The following is a 21,268-nucleotide window of genomic DNA, read 5'->3' as shown; positions in this document are numbered from 1 at the left end:
GCTTAATTCTCATCTGAACACCCTCTCCAAGGGACCTTTCTCCTCTATCCGACCTCTCTCTCTTCGGACCCAAGAGACACTGGCCATGTAGGATGGATTCCCAAGCCTGGCGGTTCCTCCCCAGGCTGTGGCTGTCTCCAGAGAGAGACAGATCACCCCCTCTCACACTGTTAACAAGGCTCGATTGTGAATGCGAAGCCAGCTATTGTAGAACAAGAAGGCTTCGTGATGGAATCATAAATCAGTCCTGTCTTAGCTGGCTCTGGTCTGGAGTCACTCAGAGACACAGAGGAATCCAAATGGCCCTTGCAACCCCATGACCAGGACACCCAGCTGGGAGAAGGGAAAAAAAGAGAGTAGAAAAAGACCCATGCATTGCACTGTGCTTGGAAACTGCAAATAGGGCTCCCCTGGGGTTGAGTGCTAGGGTTGGGTGCTAGCTCTCATAGTTCAATCATTTTTCCTGCATTAGCTGCCCACTACAATGGGTAGCTGGGGAAGCATTAATACTCAGGAAACACCCCAGCAACACACAGGGCCCAGGGATGGCACCTTTACCTATCCACACTACTTCTGCATTGCAAGGCCCCTGCAAGCTCCTCCCGACCCTTCCCTGCCCAGGAACACAGCCCAGCTGGTGAAGGCCATGCTGTAGTCGTGGCGGGGGAGGGTCCCTTTCTTCTGCTGGATATAACTGAAATTGATGACTCTTTCTCGGGGTGTCTTCCTTGTAACAGTACATTTTATTTTGTAAAGGAAATATAAGCCAGGTCACCTTCACATACAGTGGGAGTCATCTGGCATGGGGCCAACATGGCACTGGGTTGCTAGTTGAAGGACAAAGCTGCTCTGGCTTTGTTGCCAGGACAAATAGGACCCCTTCCCGCTGCCCTCTGGACTGCTTGGCACTTAACTCCTCCTCCAGGTGAAGGTGAATGGGCGGCTGGATCAGGACGAGTTTGCAAGACTGTGGAGTCGCCTTATCCACTGCCAGGTATGGTCACACTTCCTATGGCATGACCAGTGCTCTTACTGAACCCAGCTGAGCAAATATTTACTAGGTGACCCACGCTGGGGTGTGAAAGGATAGGAAGCATCAACCGATCCCAGAGTCACTCACATTTAGTTTAGGGAGACACACACCAAGGTCTGAAGTGCTGTCAGAGAGGAAGGATGAGGAATGTTCCAGGAGGTGGGTTACCATGGACAGTGTCTAGAACTGCCATGATATAGACTGAAACACCCATTAGTCTGAACCCATCTCCTTCTATCCCAATGCCTCTGTGGAAGGACCTACCAAATAGATGTGGTTGGCCATGACCTCCTGTTGTCCTCAGGACAAAGTCCAATGCATCAAAGAAGCACACAGACCTCCTGAGTTGCGCCTCTAATTTTAATTCCAGAGGATGTCAATTACTCATCCTCCTTCCTCTGAAACCCAACTCTAAGATGCTCTCCCAAATAAACCCTTTGTTCCTCTGGCCTGCCCTTCTTCTCTCCCATCTCTGTACCCCAAGCCTGGCCATCGATCATCCATACTAAGAACCCAGGTAGCTTTGGACATGCCTTCCCTGCCAAGTCTTTCTTTCCAGTCCCTGTGACCTGATCACTGTCTGTTCTGACTCCTCACCTTCTATCCGATACCTGTAGGGCAGGCCACATTGTCTACCTTAATATTTTGTACTTTAAAAGGGACTTTTTCTTGTTTTAAAAGTAGTGCCTATTGACAATAGAAAACAGAGATGAGGAAAAGCAAACTCAAAAAGGGAAACATGATCTTGCCAAAGGGAAAGTATTAAGACCTAGTTAATGTGTTCCAGAATGTATCCTATAGTAGGCATATTTATACACACTAAATAAAAGTATAATCTGGCCAGGTATGATGGGCACATCTGTAATCCCAGTACTCAGAAAGCTGCAGCAGAAAGATTATGAGTTTGAAGGCAGCTTTGGCTACATGGAGAAACCCTTTGTCAAATGAATAAATGAGTACATGAATAAATAAGGCAATCAGTCAATCATATAACATATACATGCATACAAGCTGCTTTTAAAAAATAAAGAGCACCAATATATCATATGCCTAATCATGTCACTATCTCTGAACACTGTGAAAGACTGAATCAAGTACCCCAGTGTGACTATGCCAACACACATCACCTGATCACTGACAGGGGGCCATTGGACGTCTCACCAGACAGTAGAATGGTTGGCAGGCTGTAGTTGTTTTTTATTCTGTTCTCTTTTGCTCTTCAGGGGCCTGCCACCCATCCTCCAAACAAATTCAGAGACTTATTATTACTTATAAATGTCCTGCCTAGCTTGGCTTGTTTCTAGCCTGCTTTTCTTAATTATCCCATCTATCTTTTGCCTCTGGGCTTTTATCTTTCTCTATTCCTGTGTATCTTTTCTTTCCTTCTTATTCCATGTCTGGCTGGGTGGCTGACCCCCAGCATCCTCCTTTCCTTCTTTTTCTCACTCCTCCCTTTTCTCTCTCCCTATTTACTCTCTCTGCCTGTCAGCCCCGCCTATTTCTCTCTCCTGCCTAGCTATTGGCTGTTCAGCTCCTCATGAGATCAATGGGTGTTTTAGACAAGCAAAGTAACAGTTTCTCATAGTTAGACAGATGCAACATACAAGAATGCAACACACCTTTGTATCATCAAACAAATGTTCCACAGCATAAACAAATGTAACACATCTTCAACTAATATTCCACAACAACAGGCTCCTCCTGTCCTTACATCGCTAGGTCCTTCATTGCAGGATCTTCCTCATGTTCATCTTTCCCCAGAGACCCCCTTGGTGTGTGTAACACAGCAGTGTTTAGAATTGTTCAATAAATGACCTAGCTAATCAGCTACTAAATGAATGAGATAAGTAATGGAAATCACTTGAAGTCTGTCTTCAAAGCTACCAGTAACCAAATAATGCCTAGGGGAGGTTCTCAGGCTGTCATTCCCTGCCCCACTCCGTGCTGGCCCTGCCTTGCATACCTGGGATTTGCTGTTTGGACATGGAAAGATTCCCATGAGGCACTCTGGGCTCAGTCGTGGGCAGCTGCCCACTTAATCGAAGACCGGGTCTTCACCTGCCTGGGGGTCAATTACCTGGTGTAGGAAGTGCACCACAGCCCAGGATCTCTATGGACACTCAGTTGAGAGGAATTTCTCCAGTAAATACAGGAGTGGGACAACAGTGGCTACTGTCTACTTTCTGCAGCCACGCTGGGGCCAGGACAAAGCTCTAGCCTGCTGTTGGTATTTTCCATACAGCACTCACTATCCCCATGAGGGGCTTCACGTATACGAGCATGCACACTTAGGTATTAGTGAATGGCAGGCACTTTATGGATTTGTAACTTATAGATGCTTGCTCCTTGGCGTCCTGTAAAAAACCTAGGACTGTAGCTAGTGTAGATGAAGAAATGAGGCCTAGAGAGATGAAATAACTTAATAAAGATTTAGTTACACAGCTGGTCAGTAGTTGAGCTGGAACTTCAGCCCAGCAGATCATGTTGTGACTGTGCGTGTAACCACTACTAGACGCAAACTCTTTAGAATGGAGGCTCTCAACCTGCAGGTTGCGACCCCTTTGACAAATTTCCATCTCCAAAATTATTTACATTACAATACTAACAGTAGCAATATTACAGTTACGAAGTAGCAACAAAAATCATTTTTTATGATTGGTAGTCACCACAACATGAGGAACTGTGTTAAAGGGTTGCAGCATTAGGAAGGGTGAGACCCGCTGGTCTAGAGAGAAACCTTGTGCTTTCCCAAACACAGCCAAATGTCCCATGTGTCTGGAGTGAGAAGAGCAAAGGAGAGTGGTTACAAGAGAGGACTTTCGGGCCCAGCCGTGACCAAACTTAAAGGGTGTGGCCGTTCCCATTTGCACCATTCCCTCCCCCACCTCCCTGTAAGCTGGCTCCTTGCACACTTTAGTAAGGCCTCCTCTGGGGGTGAAAGCATCCACAGAGCCTCTCCCCCTACATCGTCTGGGTCCTCACAGGGTTCTTGCTTCTTTCTCCCCACCAGCACATTTTCCAGAACATTCAGAGGAGCCCCGGAGTTCTCCTGGGCGCAGACCTGTGGAAGGTCATAGAAAGTACAGGTAATGGGGGCTCATGAGCCTGGATGACTGGGGGCCATGGGACACGCATGAAGCCCACATTCCCATCACGCCATAAGCAAGCCTGGCATGGTGAGACTGGGCAGCTGGGAGAAAAGAGAGCTCTAGCTCTGTGTTCTCTCCTACCTACATTGACCTTGAAGGTTTCTAGGCTCATGTGAGCCCCCTCCTCTCCACTGCAGCCTGAGCAGTCCTGTTCCAGTCAATCTCCTCAGCTGCCCTCTCTCCCCAGCACAGCTCTGAGTGAGTGGGGAGGACCCGCGTGACTGATAGCCTGCAAGGAATGGAGCTCATCTTCCAGGGGCTTTCCAGCTCCCTGTCTGGGCTGTCAGGGTTAAACGCCTACAGTAGGCTGGGGATCTCACTTCTCTCCCTTTCACATAAGGTTCAAGGCTAAATTAAACCAAATGGCATGCGTTGGCTTTGAGTCGGCACAAGCTTTCCACCCTCGGGTAATGCTAACAACACTTTAGGGTGCATTGGTGCTTCATAGTTCACCAAGAACTGCTCACATCATCCCGTTTCATTGTCTCCTCCCGGCTGCGAACTGGAAAGGGCAGGAATCATTGCTTCCACCGCACCTGTGGGGAAGAGAGATCTCATAAAGGTTATGTAAGGAAATGGCCACCTTCCTTAATAAGCTGTAGAATCGCATTCCCCCAGGTTAACTGTGGAAAGAGCACCCCCATAATTCTTCTTCCAGTGTCCCTGGCATAGACAGTGGTAGAAACACAAGTCACTGTTCTCCGTTTGAGCAGAGCTCCTCCCCTTAATTATGATGGTCAGCTGCTGCACCCCAGCGTCGTAGGTCTGCAGTGTAGAAGGCTAAGATACCCAGAGCTGAGCTGCCCCGCTAGGCTTGCTAGAACTGGGAAGGCTGAGCTTTCCCTCCATCTCTGGCAAGTTCCAAGGCATAATTTCTGTGGCTGACATGGGGCCACACTTGGAGAACCATTGAAGAGCCAGTTAAAGATGGAGCCATCAGAGCAGCCTCGTGACTGCAGAATAAAACATGGGGGGGGGGGAATAGAGACCACTTCCAATTCAACTGAGAAGCACTCAGAAGCTAAGCAGGGAGCTATCAGGAAAACCCAAGCCCCATCCAAAGGTTCCTATTTTATCAACGGCAGAAGTCAAATGTGACTCTAACTACATGGGGCCCATGGGCCACCAAGCTCATCCTTGCATAGATTTCAAGTGCCTGCCCGCTCACCAGAGGAACAACTAAGGCCACTCTGCCCGTGTCACCTCTGTGGTTGGTGTCTCCCTGGAGCTTATAACCAGAGATACAAAATGACAAGGTCGAAGAAAGAGGGCAAGAGGCCTATCTTCTGCTCAGCTAAGGCGACCTTCTCGGTTGTGGTCTCCCTTCTGTGGCCCAGCCTTTCCTTGGCTGAGCACTATAGAGCTGAATCTCCCTCTTGCAGGGAGACCACGCCTGCCTGCATTAGAAGCACCCGTATACAGTGCTTACATAGAGTCCCAACATCTAGTTGGAAGGTGGTTTAATATGAACACCAGCAAAGAGAGACCCAGCAGAGGCAGGGCTGGACTTCAGTCCTTAGGTGTTCTAGCAGCTCTATACCACATGGGGATTATCTAATTATTGGAAAAGGCAGCATGTCTTCACAATAGTCAGCACCTTGAGTCCCTCGAGTTGGTCTCTGGCCAAGCTGCAAGCAGTGACACTAGAACACAACAGCCAGCAATCAGGACAAAAAGGCAAGAGCCTGAGTGAGGTGGGACTAGCTGACACACTGGACTGAGCAGGGGATGTGACAGAAGGCTGTGGGCCCTCGTAACAGGTTCGTTGAGCCTCATGAGGCAGAGGACTACCCCATCTCCAGTCTCCTCTGAGCTACCAACTTACCTTCCCATCCCAGACTTCCTTTCAGGAGTCTTCATCAGCAATGAGCTGCTGAGTCTCATGACACTCCGGTACAGTGATAACTCTGGCCAAGTCAGCTTCCCCAGTCTTGTCTGCTTCCTGATACGGCTGGAAACCATGGCAAGTAAGTGAGCCCGGGGGCATTCTGTAGACCCTGACAGTGACCAGTGAACTCAATGGATGATCAGGAAAGCACCGATGTCTGATACATTGGTGAAGACTCAGGAGCGGGCAGGCTGGTGAGTCCCTGGATCTAAGGGGGCCCAGCCAGCGAGACTGTAAGTAGTATGGTGGCAAGAAGTAAGGCATAAAATGAGGTCTGCAAAACCCCCACACGTGAAAGACAGGTTGGCCAAGAGGAAGACTGGACACCTCCCCAACCAAAGCCAACATGGAATAGATTGTGCATCCTCAAAAGGAAAAGAAAACCAAAAGCTCATCGTATGCAAATTTCTGTGGCAACTGATGCTATGCAAATGTCACAGAAAGGGTTACTGCCCTCCTAACACCATGCCATTGAGTCTCTAACCTTCCTCCATGCTCTGGCCTACTTCCTCTCTTGCAAGTTGTCTCGCTCTCCTTCACTGTTGCTATGATAGAACACTCTGACCAAAGCAACTTAAGGGAGAAGAGTTTTTGTGTTTGTTTCTTTGTTTTGTTTTGTTTTGTCTGACTCCCGGTTGCAGATTACAGTCAGGGAAGATGGGTTAGCAGAATTTGAAGCCACTGGTTATGTTGCATCTGCAGCCAGGAAGAAAGCAGCGAATGTGAGCTGCTGTGCACCTCCCTTTCTCTGCTTACACAGACCAGGATCCCAGCCGGGGGATGCCGCCACCCATGGTGGTTCCCACCTCAATGCAATCATGACATGCCCAGAGCCCTGCTTCTCCTGGTGATTCTAGATTCTGTCAAGTTTGTCCGTTAACACTGCCCATCATGGGCCTATATTCTCAATAAACTGTCTCTACCTTTGCCCTTCTCCACATGTCTATCCATTTGTTGTTTCTAATTCTCACACATGGGGACCTGGAAATTCCAGAGGCTGTCAGCCTCTGATAAGTAGTAGCAGTGCCATTATCTGTGTCCTCATCCTCCCTTCCACACTCTTTCCTGTTCCTACACCTCAAGTCTCTTTCTGCTTCCTCGCCCTATTCAGGCTCTGTCTCAGGACAAGGTTCATTTAAGTCGCCCTGTCCCCTCTCTGTGTTATATTAAGAACTAAATCTGCTCTTTAGTTATGCAGTGAAGGATTCAGTCTCTAGTGAAAGAATTTCACACAAGCAAATACCTGGGAGCAGGAGTTCTTTTTCCAACCTACAGAACTCCGGAGACGGAGGCCGAAGGGTTCCACATGTTTTAGCAGAATAGCTTTCATTCTAAGTGAAACCTTGGGTGAAGCCCCAGCTCAGAAGCTCAATATAGATACAGCTGTTGCAAATGTGGGAATGGTAGAGTGGGGTCCAGAAACACCCCCGAATCCTGATACCTCCACAGCCATGGGGAACTTCTGCAAAGCCCAAGGTTCCAAGTGAAGTCTGGGAAAATAGAGCCTTAAGGTTAGCGTGAAGCCTGTTGTAGATCGGGGAGATCCCTAACTGTGCCCATTAAACAAAAAAAATCAACCCACTGGGCATGGTGACACACATCTTTAATCCCAGCACTTGGGAGGCAGAGACAGGTGGATCTCTGTGAGTTCTAGGCCAGACTTGTCTACAGAGAGAGTTCTAGGACATATGGGGCTGCACAGAGAAACCCTGTCTCAAAAGGGGGAAAAAACCAACCCACTGAGTGTGGTGGCACACACTTTTAATCCTAGCACTCTAGGAGGCAGAGGCAGGTAGATGTCTGCATTCGAGGTCAGCCTGATCTGAGTTCTAGTACAGCCAAGGCTACACAGAGAAACCCTGATTCAAAACAGAAAATAAACAAATCAGCCCATACGCCCCCCCCCAAAAGACAAAGTGGAAGGAAACAAGGTACGTGGGATCTGGAAGGGGAGAGGTGAGGTAATCGCAGCTGTCCTGAGGGGGCAACCTTAAGCCACCCCGCAGCATGGAGCTGGGCCAGACAGAGGGAGCAGAGGCACATTGTGGGGGCAGTGAGGACTTACGGCCTGTCAGCCTGTCAGAACCTTTCTCCCTCTATCCTAGAGGCATTCCGCAACCTCTCCAAGGATGGCAAAGGAGTCTACCTGACAGAAATGGAGGTGAGACGCCTTCCCCTCCCAGGACCAGGCACGGTCCCAGGCTTCATTCTCCTGATCCAGTTCCAAGGGGCATTTTTCTCCCCAGGGTATTAAATAGTCCATCAAAGGCCAGCCAAGCTGGTGGTGGCAGGGGGAGGGGGAACTGCCTCCAATTACTGCTTTTATATATTGCAGGCTGCCAGGCTGCTTTAGGATCTTGGCAGAGAGATTTTATTTTTTTCCAATAGCTTAATAAAGCAGAGGATTATGTGGGAGTCATAAATCCAAGAGAGAAGTAAAGAACAATCCACCAAGCTCACTGTACATTAAGCCTGAATTTTAGAGCTATCTAACCAGCCAGCTGGTCAACCCCCGAACACCTCTCTCTGCTGGGCTATTTAGAAAATAATATATGCCCTTCAATTGCTCAGGTGGTGGAGTGGAGGACTGTAAAGTTACCTAGAAAGTTTGGGGAGACGATGTATTGTGACAGACCACCGAGGGTGGAGTTAGCCAGGGAAAGGCATTTATGCTGGGCTGAGATCTTCCAAGGGAAGGGGTATACATTTGCCCTCTTCCACATTAAATGAAGTAGCTTTAAGAACTGGTGACACAGGGCTAGGGCTCAGTCAGTAAGTACTTTACACACAAGCATGGGGACCTGAGTTTAGAACCCTAGCACCCATGTAAGAAGCCAGGCATGGTGGTGCATGCCTGTAACCCCAGAGCCCTGGAGAGATGGAGACGGGGGAATCTGACAAGTTTGCTGGCCAGCCAGCCTCACTCCATTGGTAAACTCTAGGTTCAATGAGAGACTCTGTTTCAAAAAGTAAAGAAGGATACCTGGCACCAACATCTGCCCCCAAACCCATGTATTTTACATGTACAGGACGCTGCATATATTACATATCAGAGATTTACATGCCAGAAAGAGTATCTGTTCTAATTATGATGCTTATTTCTCAGTGGATGAACCTGGTCATGTATGGCTGAGACGAAGAGCCCTCTGGACCAGGTAAGACATGGCATCATTGGAGTCCTTTCTTCTTCCTATGAACATTGCCCCTCTTTCTCTACAAATGACACTTAAGACTCCCTGGACAGCCTCTCAGAGACACCAGAAATCTTGTTTTATGAGCCAAGGCCCCGCTGCTCATGGCTCCTGAGTTTCAAGGCCAAATGCTCAGATTTCATCCAGACACGTTCACGAAGAGAGCAGTCTGAAAGTCGTGAATGGGAGGTTTACAACACTTTATTAATGTTCCAAAGAGAAAGGGTGATGACTCATGCCAGACAGGGACTCGAAATGCTGGAAATAGAATACTGTGGAGCAACATGAACAGTTGACCTTGCCGGGAAGGAGAGCTGGCCACCCAGCTTTACCACTGCCTAGCTGGTTTTGGACAGTAGTGGATATGTGTAGTCACTGTCATTTATACTTCTAGTCTGTGTTCATCAAGAAGCGCATGACCACTTTGACTTCTATGGAACAAACTAGAGATCCAGGAGGTCTGTTATCACATTGCCCAATCCTGCCATAGGAGAAATTCTGGCTGGGTGTTCTTGAATTCTGATAAGCTTAAGATTTTCTGCTTCCACTTTCTGGAAATCTTCAAGTCTATGTATTCCTTATTTGGAGACAACAATCTAGGTCTCTGGAAACTTCTATCATGCTTCCGAAGAAGCTCTACTCCCTAGACCACTGTAGAACAAAAAAAGACTGGACATTCCAGACCTTGAGGTCCTTGAAGAAACTTCTGCTGCCTGACCCAAAGCCTCCCTTACTTAGTTATCACTGTTGGTTCTCCATGAAACAATACTGTAGTCAATGCCCTCTCTACTAGTAACTTGTGGCTGTGACAAAATGCTTGATAACAGCAATTAACAGGAGAAAGGGTTCATTTCTGTCTGAAAGTGTGCCGTATGTCATGGTTAGGTAAAGTATGGCAGTGGGAACTCAGGGTGGCTGGTGCTTTGCCTCCACAGGCAGGAAGCAGAGAAATATGAACTCACATACTCAACTGGTTGTCTTCTTTTTTCCCTTTTGTGTTCAGTATGGGACCTAGGTTGTAGGAGGGTAACCTCTCCAGCTCATTCAGAACAGGACTTACTCCCTTAGTCAGTCCTCTCTGGAAATACCCTCACAGACACACCGAAAAATATACCCCACTAATCCCACAGATGTTTCTTCCTCCAGTTAAGTTAATAATCAAAATTCACCACCAGACCCTCTGAGATGTTAACTTCTGAAAATAATCTTTGTGTAATCTGTGAATCATGTGTGTGCCTTGAAACGGTGAGAAAGGAACTCTGCATAAAGATATAATATTTGAGCATCAGTACTTCCTGATGAACATTTGGTGGTTACTGGTGACTACAGGTTGACAAGAGTCAATTTCCCTCGACTGCTTGAATTTCCCTCTCACTCCTTTTAAAAGAAATAGATCATTTCCAGCTTTATCATGCCTATCACAGTCTGCAGGGGTTTAATGTAAAGGATGACTCTTTAATTGTATCTTGAAGCTAATCTGGCACGCGGGGTCCACATCCTTGAACTTTTAAAGTAGCTGAATTCTCTCTGTCTTGTCTCTTCTGGGGAGTCCCAGTTATCTTTTCACCCATCTTTCCAGTTTCCTGCTCTAAGAGTGTGCAAGGATGGAGCATAATATGAGATGCATATGTGTTTATCTTGCATTAATGATCAATGCCTGTCGTTACACTGAGCGGTCCCTCTTCCTTGTTCATAGCTACTCTCTGACATCACAATATTGCATGGCTCTTGAGTTGCACTGAGGAACTAGAGGCAGGAAGATGAAGAAGCTCTGCCTGGAAATGTACAGCTCCACCTGCTTTGGTACCAACCCCTTCATCCCCATGCTGTCACACAGCATCTCCCTCTGGGGTTGTTCTGTAATTCACTACCATCACCTTTGAATGAATTTTCTCCTCTATCTTCGAAATACTCTCTCTCTCTCTCCCTCCCTCCCTTCCTCTCTCTCTCTCTCTCTCTCTCTCTCTCTCTCTCTCTTTCTTCTCTCTCTCTCTTTCTTTTCTCTCTCCATTCTCCAGGATTTCCTAAGCATCATTCAAACATTTGTCTTTTGAATCTCTCCCACCTCATAATCCCTTCCAGCCTCTACCACCCCTCTCCTCCCATTAGAGCCAAACTTCATAAAGGAATTAATTGTCTCCCCATCCTTACTTCCTATTCTCTCTTTGAGCTATTTCAATTTGGATTTCTCAGAAATCATCTGTCTCCCTGAATTTTGCATTGGCTTTTGATCTTATTTTTCTATATCCATTCATATCCCTCAAATCAATTTCCTGAAGCCAGAACTATGCTCTTAAAAAATTCAAATCCATTTACCACATTCTCCAAGTGAAAAACTCTTCAACATATCCTCCTCTTGCTATACAAGGTAATTCTAGAGTCCTTAACATCAATCCCTGGATCGTTGCACCATCTGCCTCAAGCCCATCCATCCTATCACAACTCGCCTGTTCCTTCATCTACATCCACCATATGTACAATTGCCTTCTATTCTTGTTATTCCAAGCCTCGGATCTCAGGCCTTACTGTCTGTTCTGCCCTGACTATTAGTAGCCCATCATCTGCCATTTCTTGCTGTAGCCCAACTGGCAACTCCCATAAAATTTCTCACATACCCTTTCCCCGGTTACAAAACTCAGCATGTAGTTTTCTTGTTGTCGTTTCTTCCTTTATTCTTAGTGAGGTTTGTTGAAATGCAATCCACAACATAAAGTTTGCCCACTTATAGTGTGGAATTCAAGCTAAACACAGTGGTACACACCTAGAAACTGAAAGCCCAGGAAGCAGATGTAGGAGACCACAAATTCCAATCCAGCTTAGGCTACATAGTGAGTTCTAGACCTGCCAGAGCTACATGCTGAGACACTGTCACAAACAAAGAAACCAAGTATGTTATATTTGTGGTTTTAGTATACTTGCAGGCCTACATGACCATTCCAATAATATGATTTTATAGCACTTCCATATAAAGCAATATAATATTCCCCCCGCAGTTACTCCCCCGTTGCACCCAACCTTAATCTTAGGAAAACTGTAATCTACGTTATGACTCTGTAGATGTGCCTATTCTGTGTGTTCCATACAAGTGGAATCATAAAATGAGCGGCCCTTAGTAACTGTGTCTTTCACCTACCCTGATGTTCTCAGAGTTCACATACATTGAAGCATGCCTTAAGTCTTCATTCCATTTTAGTCCTAAGCAGTATTTCATTGATACTGCACCGTATTTGATTCATCATTCAACAACTGGTAGATGTTGAAGTTATTTGTACTTTGTGGAGATGATCATTGATTATCATGTTGTGAATGTTTGTAGGTGAGCTTTGAGGTGGACGTCATGTTTTCACTTCACTAGGCTATATAGCTAGTGATGGGCCTGAAGGAGCACATGGTAACTCTGTGTGATGCTCTGAGGAGTGGCTTGCCTTTTTGTCTCTTCCCACCAGCAGAGAATGGGAGTTTAAGCAACACATGGGGTTGTCTGTCTCTATGGGTTTGAACTGGTACCTCACTGTGGGTTTTGTTGGCACTTCCTTGATATCAAATGATGCTGAGCCTCTTTCCCACTGATTATGGGTTAATTGTATGCTTTCTTTAGAGAATTCTACTCAACTCCTTTCTGCATTTTGAAATTGAGTTATATATTCAAATCTTCTTGCCACTGAATTGTGAGACTTATTTTCATATTTTAGTTACTAATCCCTTATCATATATGTTTTTGTCAAGTTTTTTCCTCTTACTTAAGGTTGTCTTTTCATTTTTCAATTTTTATTTCATTTTAATTAAAAATTGTTTTCATGTAATATGTTTTATCTTATTTCCCCTATCTCCCAATTCCTCCAAGATCCTCCCCACTTTGCATTGTGTGGGGGTTTTGTTTTGTTTTTGTCTTTTCAATTTTGGGTGGTATCATTTGAAGTTCATAAGCTTCTAGGTTTGATGAGGTCTGCCATGCCTATTTTTCTTTAGTTATTTATAATTTGGTTTGTAGATCTCAGGGGTCACTGTCTAGCCTGGTTCTCTTGTAACTTTTTTTTTTACAATTTAGCTTTTGTCATTTAGGCTTTTGAACTATTTTGAGGTAACGTTTTTGCCTGTATATAGCAGTAGTCTAGCTTTATTCTTTCACATGTGGATGTCTGGTTTTCTCTGCACCCACTGATAAAGACTAGTACCTCTTCCATCTTGCTGTCTTTGAACACAAACTCTTCATACTGTAAGGATTTAGTCTATATTCCCAGTCCTGTCCTGGAGGCATGCAGGTGATGGGGATCACATTAAGTATTAAATTAATTGGGAAATATCATATTCACGACAACAAGTTTTTGAACCTGTAGATATGGAACACACCTCCATTTTTACATCTTTAGTGTCTATTAGAGATGCCTTCCTGACTTCAGAATGGAAGGTCTGAGCACCTGTGTTACACTGACTCCTGAGTTGTGTGTTCCTTCTGATGCTATCGTAAGCGAAATTGTTTTCTTACCCCCCTTCAGCTATCCATTGCTAGGTTTTAGCAATAGGTTGGGCTTTATAAACTGATCTTCTGTCTTACAACTTTTCTAAACTCATTCTGGTTTTAAAGGGATCCCTTTGGAGTTTGAAGATATAAAATCATATCTGAACGTAGTTTTATTTTTCTACTTATCATTTTGGTTTTTTTGTTTTAGTTTGGCTTTTTTGGTATTGGGGTTTTTCTCCTTGATTTATTATCCTGGATAGAACGTCTACTACAAATTTGAACACAAATGAAAAAACAAATAAACAAACAGACCCCCAGACATCCTTATGTTCCTGATCTTAGAAAAGATGGCTAGTCTTTCACTATTCCATGTAATGTTAAATTTGAAGGGTTTTTTAAAAATGGGGGTGGGAATGTAGTATTTTTAACATTGCAACAAATACTGTATGATATCGCCCCCATTTTACAATTGAGAAGGTTGCTGGGGATTGCAAGGGCAGTTAACAGCAAGGGGGGATTTAAAGGCTAGGTCTGTAATTTTCCTACTTTACTGTGGTGCTTTTCCAGCCGTGTGTCCAACAGGGATTGTATGTGTTCATGTCTAGGTGACAGTCTATTTAGTATTCAGAAAACATTGCATTTAAATTTCATTCAGAAATGACTATGTCCAGGACCATGCATATTCGTGTGGATGATGCATTTTTCCCTTTTTATTATTTGAGAATTTCATACATGCACATAATGTGTTTTGGTCAAATGTATTTCCTCCCGTATAATTCCTCCCATGCCTTCCCAAGTCACTTTCCCCTTCGAAGCTAATGTGCTCTTTTTTCTTTCTTAAACCCACCGAGTCTACTTAGTGCTATCTATATGCACCTGGGTGTAGGACCTCCTACCGGAACCCGAGTAGCCTCTCAGGGGCCATGTCTCTGAAGAAGACAGACTCTCCCTCTCTTGGCAGCCTGAGAGTCCCTGTCTCACCAATTGCCAGTAGCTCCTCAGCAAGGGGCAGGATTTTTATGGCCACCTCTCCCTCCATGCTGGGATCTTGTCTACCTTGACCTTGCATGGGTCTTGAGGATGCCGTCACAGCTCCTTTGAGTGCCTGTGAACAACTGCCCCGTCGTGTTTGGAGGACAGTGTTTCTTAGCAGTGCTCTGCCACCTCCGGCTTTTGCATTCTTTCTGTCCTCTGCTATGAGACAATCCTGGAGCCTTGGGAGAAGGGGGTTGGGTGTGGATGTCCCACTTAACTTTGAGCTTTTAGTGGATACCATCCATCGGGTTAGGGAACCTCCAATCTGTCTGTAGCTGGCTAATACACTTTTAACTGCTCGGTGACCACACCCCCTGCTAGATGCTAAGCCTACTGTGTCTTAATTGTTGCTACCTGAGTACCAAGTACAGTGTGGGGAGGGAGAGTCACCCAGTAATCACTTCCCAGGTTTTAAAAGAAATTGTGCTTTCATTTTTAAACTTTATTTTAATTAAAATATAATTACATCGCTTCCCCACTCCTCTTTCTTCCCTGTAATCCCTCCCATGTCCCCATCTTCATTCCTTCTCAAATTGATGGCTTCTTTTATTATAATTACATATGTCTATGCATATGTAAATGCACAAATATATACCTACAGCCTGCTGAGACTCTTGAATGTTGCTTGTGAGTGTATTATTTCAGGGATAAACAATTAGGGCACGCATCACTGGGAAAGAATAACTTTCCCCTTATCAGCAGTCATTAGTTGCCTGTAGTTCTTTGTGCAGGCATGGGACCCTGTGAAATTGTCCCCTTCCATGCTAGTATTCTAGTGGTATTGTCATTTTTCAGATCTTGCTAATTCAGTCATGTTGTTGCTGGAATAAGCAAAGGATTTGTCATTTTCATTACACGAGCTTCTTCCCCAGAGAAGGAAATAATGGAACCCTGTTGCCAGGCCGGTCTGTCTCTGGGTCACATTCTATGAACTATACATACAAGAAGCCTTTCGTGTGCCCTGGACTTGCTGAGTAGGTTGGCTTGCACTGCCGTTGTTAGAATTGCATTTTCCTCTGCTTCTGCCTCATCTTTAGCACCCTGCTGGCTTCTGGCTTAGCTTAGGGTCTGAGCAAGCACAGCCAGGCTGAACAGCTCTTCCACTCTCCCCTCGCACCTATTTGTTCTGAAGAAGGCATGTGCCTCCGCTGCCATGTTGTGGGTGATGCGCAGTTAAAATACTAAGCTCAGAAATTCTAGTGGTGCATTGAGACAGGTGAGGCCGTGTTGACTCAAACTGCTTTCAGGGTCTCTAGGTTTAATGCATTGTGAGTTGCATCTTGCTGAAAGTTCGTCTGGCTGATGCCATCTGCATCCATGCTGATGTATTGACAATATGGCAGTAGAACACTTTCTAACAAAGCTGGAGTTTATACCAGTTTCCACTGCACAGCAATCTTTAATCTCTGAGAAAGTGAAAAATGTCCTTGACCTTGCTGACTGCTGTCAAACATTCCTCAGAGTGGGTCTGCTTCTACCCCAATAAATTCATCTCTTGTAACCTTTAGACCAAGAAATCCCTCTGATATGGCTGGCTAGACTTTGGGTTGAAGACTGGCAACACAGCAGATGAGACCATCAGAGGCTTGGATCAGACTCTCCCATGTAGGTCATATTCAGAGTTAGGAGTCTGGATTTGCCACTGGTAGCATAAGAACTCCAGATTCCATTAAAAAAATATAAACACAATGGTTTCCAGTTACCCCCCCCCCAAAAAATCAGTGTCCGGCCTTCTGGACTGGCTTTGGAAGAAAAATGATCTCAGCTGGGAACTGAACATGCACCCTCTGAGGGTGTAATCGGAGGGTGAGGGCGGGGTCGGGACTCGTGAGCCCCACCAGCAGGAAAGTACAGTTAGTGGGATTAGACACCGCACGGAGGGCAAGCAGACCCTGGAGCTAAGGGAAGAGCAAACCAGAGCAGACCCTTGGATGGCTCCATCATGCGGAAAGCTTTGGAATCCTGCTGGAGACTAGGGAAGAGTTGTTAAGATAATGACAGACTATACAGACAAAAAAAATGAGGCAATTAGTAACTCCTGGAAGAACAAAAAGTTACAGAAGAAAGGAAATGTGATCCAAGAGTATTTCTTCACCCAGCGGTGAACAGTACATATATAATTGTAATAAAGTAGAAATTAAGTATTGATCTAGCAAAAAGTGGAATATAAATATATTAGAAGAATGAAGAGGATAGATGTATAAAAGTGGGCGAGGAATGCCCAGCTCTGTCTTCCATCTCAGAAATCGATGGGCATTTAAAATTGACAAGTGAGGGAGCCGCTGGCTGAGCTGAGTATTTAGAAAAGTAGACTGAGGCTTCCAAAGCAAGAACTGAGGACAGGAAGGGACACAGCCATCTGCCCTTTTTCCTCGTGGGTTGTAGTGATGACTGGGTTCTCAAATTATATGTGTTAGATTGGATTCTTACTAGAAAATACATCTAAGAAGCAGGAAAGGCCTGAAAATCAAATGACTAGGTCTTGCAAGAGGAGACCAACTGGGAAGGAAAGCCAGGGCTCCTAACTGGTGTGGGCGGGGACAAATTATAGTTGCAGGAGAAATATCTATGCAAGGTTGTCACTCAATCTGACCCATATATTCTTGAGAAAAGGGTGCTCTTCTGCAGAGGTTCACAGCCAAAAGACTGGAACACACAGAGGGCAGAGGGCAGAGGGCAGAGGGCAGAGGGAGAGCTGCCTTTCTGGTCTGTCCCCGGGGAGTACAAATTGGGGGCTGACGGTCACAGTGCTGCAGGTACACACAGAGCCAAGTGAGCTATGGCTTAGATCCCAGCTTCAGGCAGGGTGAAACAGATGGAAAGGGCCTCTAAGAATTTTGAAGAGGAAGAACATCCCTGTCTGTTGGGGGACTCTGTGAGGGAACCAGTCACACTCAAGGTCACCATTTGGAAGTGACCACATCCAGTACACAGACAACAAGCAAACCAACTAATACACACATTGTAGGAAATGCCCAGCCTTGCTATGCTGCACCACAAGGTGGAAATGGGGCTGCGCCTCCATGGTTACTTGAAGAAAGGAACAGTTTATTTCCCCGGGACCTCTGGCCTATGAGCTTCTGTGTTTCTGTAGGACACGCTCCTGGTGGTCAGTCAAGGAACTGGCTTCCTTCTCCGTGGAGCCCTGCAAACCCCGGTGGCATATCTGCAGCTAAGCTTGGCATTTGAAATGGAGTCAACCAACCCCCGTGGCAGGTCTGCAGCTAAGCCTGGCATTTGAATGCCTTTCAAGAGCCTGGGATGACTTCCTAGCTGGGTTCCTTGGGTAAACCCAAAGCCGCTGGGTAATCGGAGCACTTTCTGACATCAGTCAGCACTTCTGGGAAAACAAAGCAGGAAATGTCCCTGTGGTAAAAGAGGAAGAAACCTGCACTACCATCGCTGGATCTGTTTCTTGGAAAAGCCAGACTGACTTAGTTTATCCACTGCGTTGGTGACTCAGGAATGGTCTATTATTCAGTGTCACTTGCCGATAATCATATTATTTTGTATCTGCACCCTAGTTGTTTCACAACTAAATGGCAAAATAAAACGCATTTCCACAAAGGACTCTTGGTGCAAAAGAAGAATCTTAGGTCTGGCTTTAAAAGCACAGCTCAGGAAAGGACAATCTAGTGCCTTCCTCCTCCTTGTTCATCATGTGGTCCTTGGGTATCTCAAAAGGGTCATTTTGAACCCTGGTCATTTCAGAAAATAACCAGGCCAGACCCTACTCTGGAATATATGCTGTCTAAGAGTTCAACTCTGGAAGCCTCTCCCAGTGAGGGATTGTTTTGGCTGTTTTCCCCATCTGTGTGATGGAATACCTGATATAATAACTCCCAGGGAGAAAGGTTTATTTTGACGTATCGTATCATGAAATTTTAGTCTACTGTGGTGGAAAAAGGATAGCAACGTTCATAGTGACTGGATCTTATCGTACAGGTTCCTTACACCACAGTGGTCTAGGAAGCAGAAACAGTAAAACCAGAACCAGGAGCCAGGCTACATAGACTTTGAAATCCACTTCTAGAGACCTACCTATCAGCTGGGTCCCTACCACCCGAAGGTCCCACAACCTCCAAAAATAGCGCCACCTGCTGGAGAACAAATATTCATTCATCATATGAGCTATAGGGAAACATTTTGAATTTAAACCACACTAAGAACAGCAAATATTTGTATGGAAAGTCCAGGAAGATGAAAACCTTCCCGAGTGTGACTCTGTGAGAGGGCTCCATAAGAAAACAGATGGCAGGGGACAGATTGCCCCAACACACACACACACACACACACACACACACACACACACACACACACTCACACCATGAACAAGGTCACCATTTGGAAGTGACCACATCTGGTATACAAACAACAAGCATACCAACTAATACACACATTGCAGGGTGTTCTTGGTCTTTTCATGTCCCCTGCATGGAATTTAGAATGAAATAGCTAATGGGCTGGGTTGCCCTGTCCCATAAGATCTTTTGCATGCAAAAATACTGGGCCTGTGGGTCAACAGAAGGTCTGCTACAAGAAAAAATGCAGAAGACTAAACCAGCCATCCCTGAGGAAGGTCAAAGGTGACCTCCTTCTGAATATCTATGTAGAAAGTCCAGCATACCTGAATTCTTGGCTGCCTCAGCTCATGTTACCCCGTCTCCCTTCTGAGTCTGCTAGGTTTTGAGGAGCCAAGGAAGAACAGCTCATTTTACAACCACAGGGACAACAGCAAGTAGTCCTGGGGTGGACCAAGCCTCGTTTGCATTGACCAAACTGATGTCCACACAATGCAGACCAGGTTCCTCCCCCTTGAGGCTCGGCTTCAGAGCCAGGCTTTAATTTTATTGTTAATGTTAGCAAGACATAAGCAGAGAGGTTATTTGAAATGCTGACTCACAGAGCCACACTGAGCTCCAGAGGACTCGGGGAAGCTGCTGTGTCCATGACATGACACACAGACTCTTCCTGTCTGGAGTTTGGAGATCCTCTACCCAGTCCCTCAGCACAGGACATACCAGCCTGCACGTCCCCTTGATGTAACTTCTCCTGGTTCTTTGCATCCCTCAGCAAAAGTCAAGAAAGGCCCCAACGCAAGGGCAGTGCTATGCCCTGATGACTTCAGATGCGCACAGCCCTGCCAGATTGTCACAGTGCCCTGGTGACAAGGCCTCTGGGATTCCCTTCTGGGAATACTGTCTTATATCTTCCGTGGACCTGGAGGAGCTGAGAACCAAGTTTGGCTTCATTTCTGTTTTAGGGAGAAGCAAGGGAGCCCCCACCCCACCCCCCAAAACAAACAAAAGCTCTGAGTATACGGTTTCAGCTGCTTTCTGGGACCCAGCCTCCCTGGGTAATGAGGCTTCCTCTGGGGCCTTCCAAACCCCACACAAGCCAATCGATGGTGGACCTGCAAATGTGTCTGGAATTCTCTCTGCAAAGTCTTTCTCAGGCTTCCAGCCCCTTCCAGCTGGAAAAGAATATATAGAGGGTGAAAATGTGCCTGGTGCCAAGAGATGGTCACCTGCACAGCTGGAAAAGAAACGTGGCGGAAGGATACTGACATGCATGGAAACTGGTAGGCACGCTGCAGTGAAAGTCTACCACGCCCACTGCAATGAAAATCCACCCCACCCGCTGCAGTGAAAGTCCATCCCACCCTCTGCAGTGAAAATCTACCCCACCCACTGCAGTGAAAGTTTACCCCGCCCACTGCAGTGAAAGTCCACCCCGCCCACTGCAGTGAAAGTCCACCCTGCCCATGTGAAATGCGTATCTGCTGGAAAGGCAGGACCAGCTCATCACTCTCCAGACTCAAGTAACTCTCAAACCTTCAAGGCCATGGCTCCCACACTGTGCTGTGAACAAAACCCATCTGGAGTATCTTCAAAATAAAACAAGAGTCTTCCAAGATGCTGATGGAGAAAATTCAAACCCAGGCCTGGTAATCTGATTTTTTTAAAGCTCCCCGGGGAATGGATGTGGTCCTGGAATGACACCGTCAGGAACCATTGCTCTTTGGTGCCACGGCATGGGGGTGTCTCTCCCGGCTGTGGTAGCCAGAGGGGACAGCAATGTCTGGTGAATTCGAGCGTAAGGTTCGCTCGGGTCAGAGGCCCCCCTCCCACCGTGCTCTAGACACAGGCTGCTACCCAAGAGAGCTCCAAGGTCCCTACCACCCCTTCACTTCCCCCTTTCCTTCTAGCTTGCAGAGAGCTAATGTCCTGGCTGATTTTCTTGCCCCAAACAAGCTAATTAAGCAGTAATCCTAACAGAATCCATCACTCTGACAAGGTTGGTGATTAATGGTCCCCCAGCCAAGCCCAAGGTGTTTAATATCCCAGCAGAATGGTCAATAAGGAGCGCGGCAGGGACACGTGGCTGTGGCAGAGTACAAAAGATAGATGCGGAATGGGCAGTGGGGGTTTGCAGCCCAGTATAAAGCAAAGGAGGGAAAACAAGACTGGCCTGGGGGGCTTGGGTATGCACAGAGTGGAATAGCTCTAA

General features: G+C 46.2%; 1 protein-coding gene across 5 annotated transcripts in view; it reads left to right on the top strand.

Annotated features, from left to right (window-relative positions):
• The window catches only part of Capn13 (calpain 13), a 91,033-nt gene that overhangs the window by 64,250 nt on the left and 5,515 nt on the right, over positions 1-21,268 (top strand). For 2 of the 5 annotated variants that reach the window (XM_040730923.1, XM_040730926.1), the window contains 6 exons: positions 926-994; positions 4,044-4,119; positions 5,943-6,149; positions 8,176-8,231; positions 9,177-9,225; positions 17,853-18,325. In XM_040730923.1, coding sequence (XP_040586857.1) covers positions 926-994; positions 4,044-4,119; positions 5,943-6,149; positions 8,176-8,231; positions 9,177-9,203 — 435 coding nt within the window. In that variant the 3' untranslated portion in view covers positions 9,204-9,225; positions 17,853-18,325. Of the gene's footprint in view, positions 1-925; positions 995-4,043; positions 4,120-5,942; positions 6,150-8,175; positions 8,232-9,176; positions 9,226-10,957; positions 13,001-17,852; positions 18,326-21,268 lie in introns of those variants that run through there. The other 3 variants (XM_040730927.1, XM_040730924.1, XM_040730925.1) reach the window with 3 other exon arrangements.

This window comes from Mesocricetus auratus, unplaced genomic scaffold (assembly GCF_017639785.1).
Source record: "Mesocricetus auratus isolate SY011 unplaced genomic scaffold, BCM_Maur_2.0 Super-Scaffold_100024, whole genome shotgun sequence".
In the NCBI taxonomy this organism is placed as follows: Eukaryota; Metazoa; Chordata; class Mammalia; order Rodentia; family Cricetidae; genus Mesocricetus; species Mesocricetus auratus.
The sequence above is the reverse complement of the archived record's forward strand: the minus strand, read 5'-3'. Positions and strand labels throughout refer to the sequence as shown.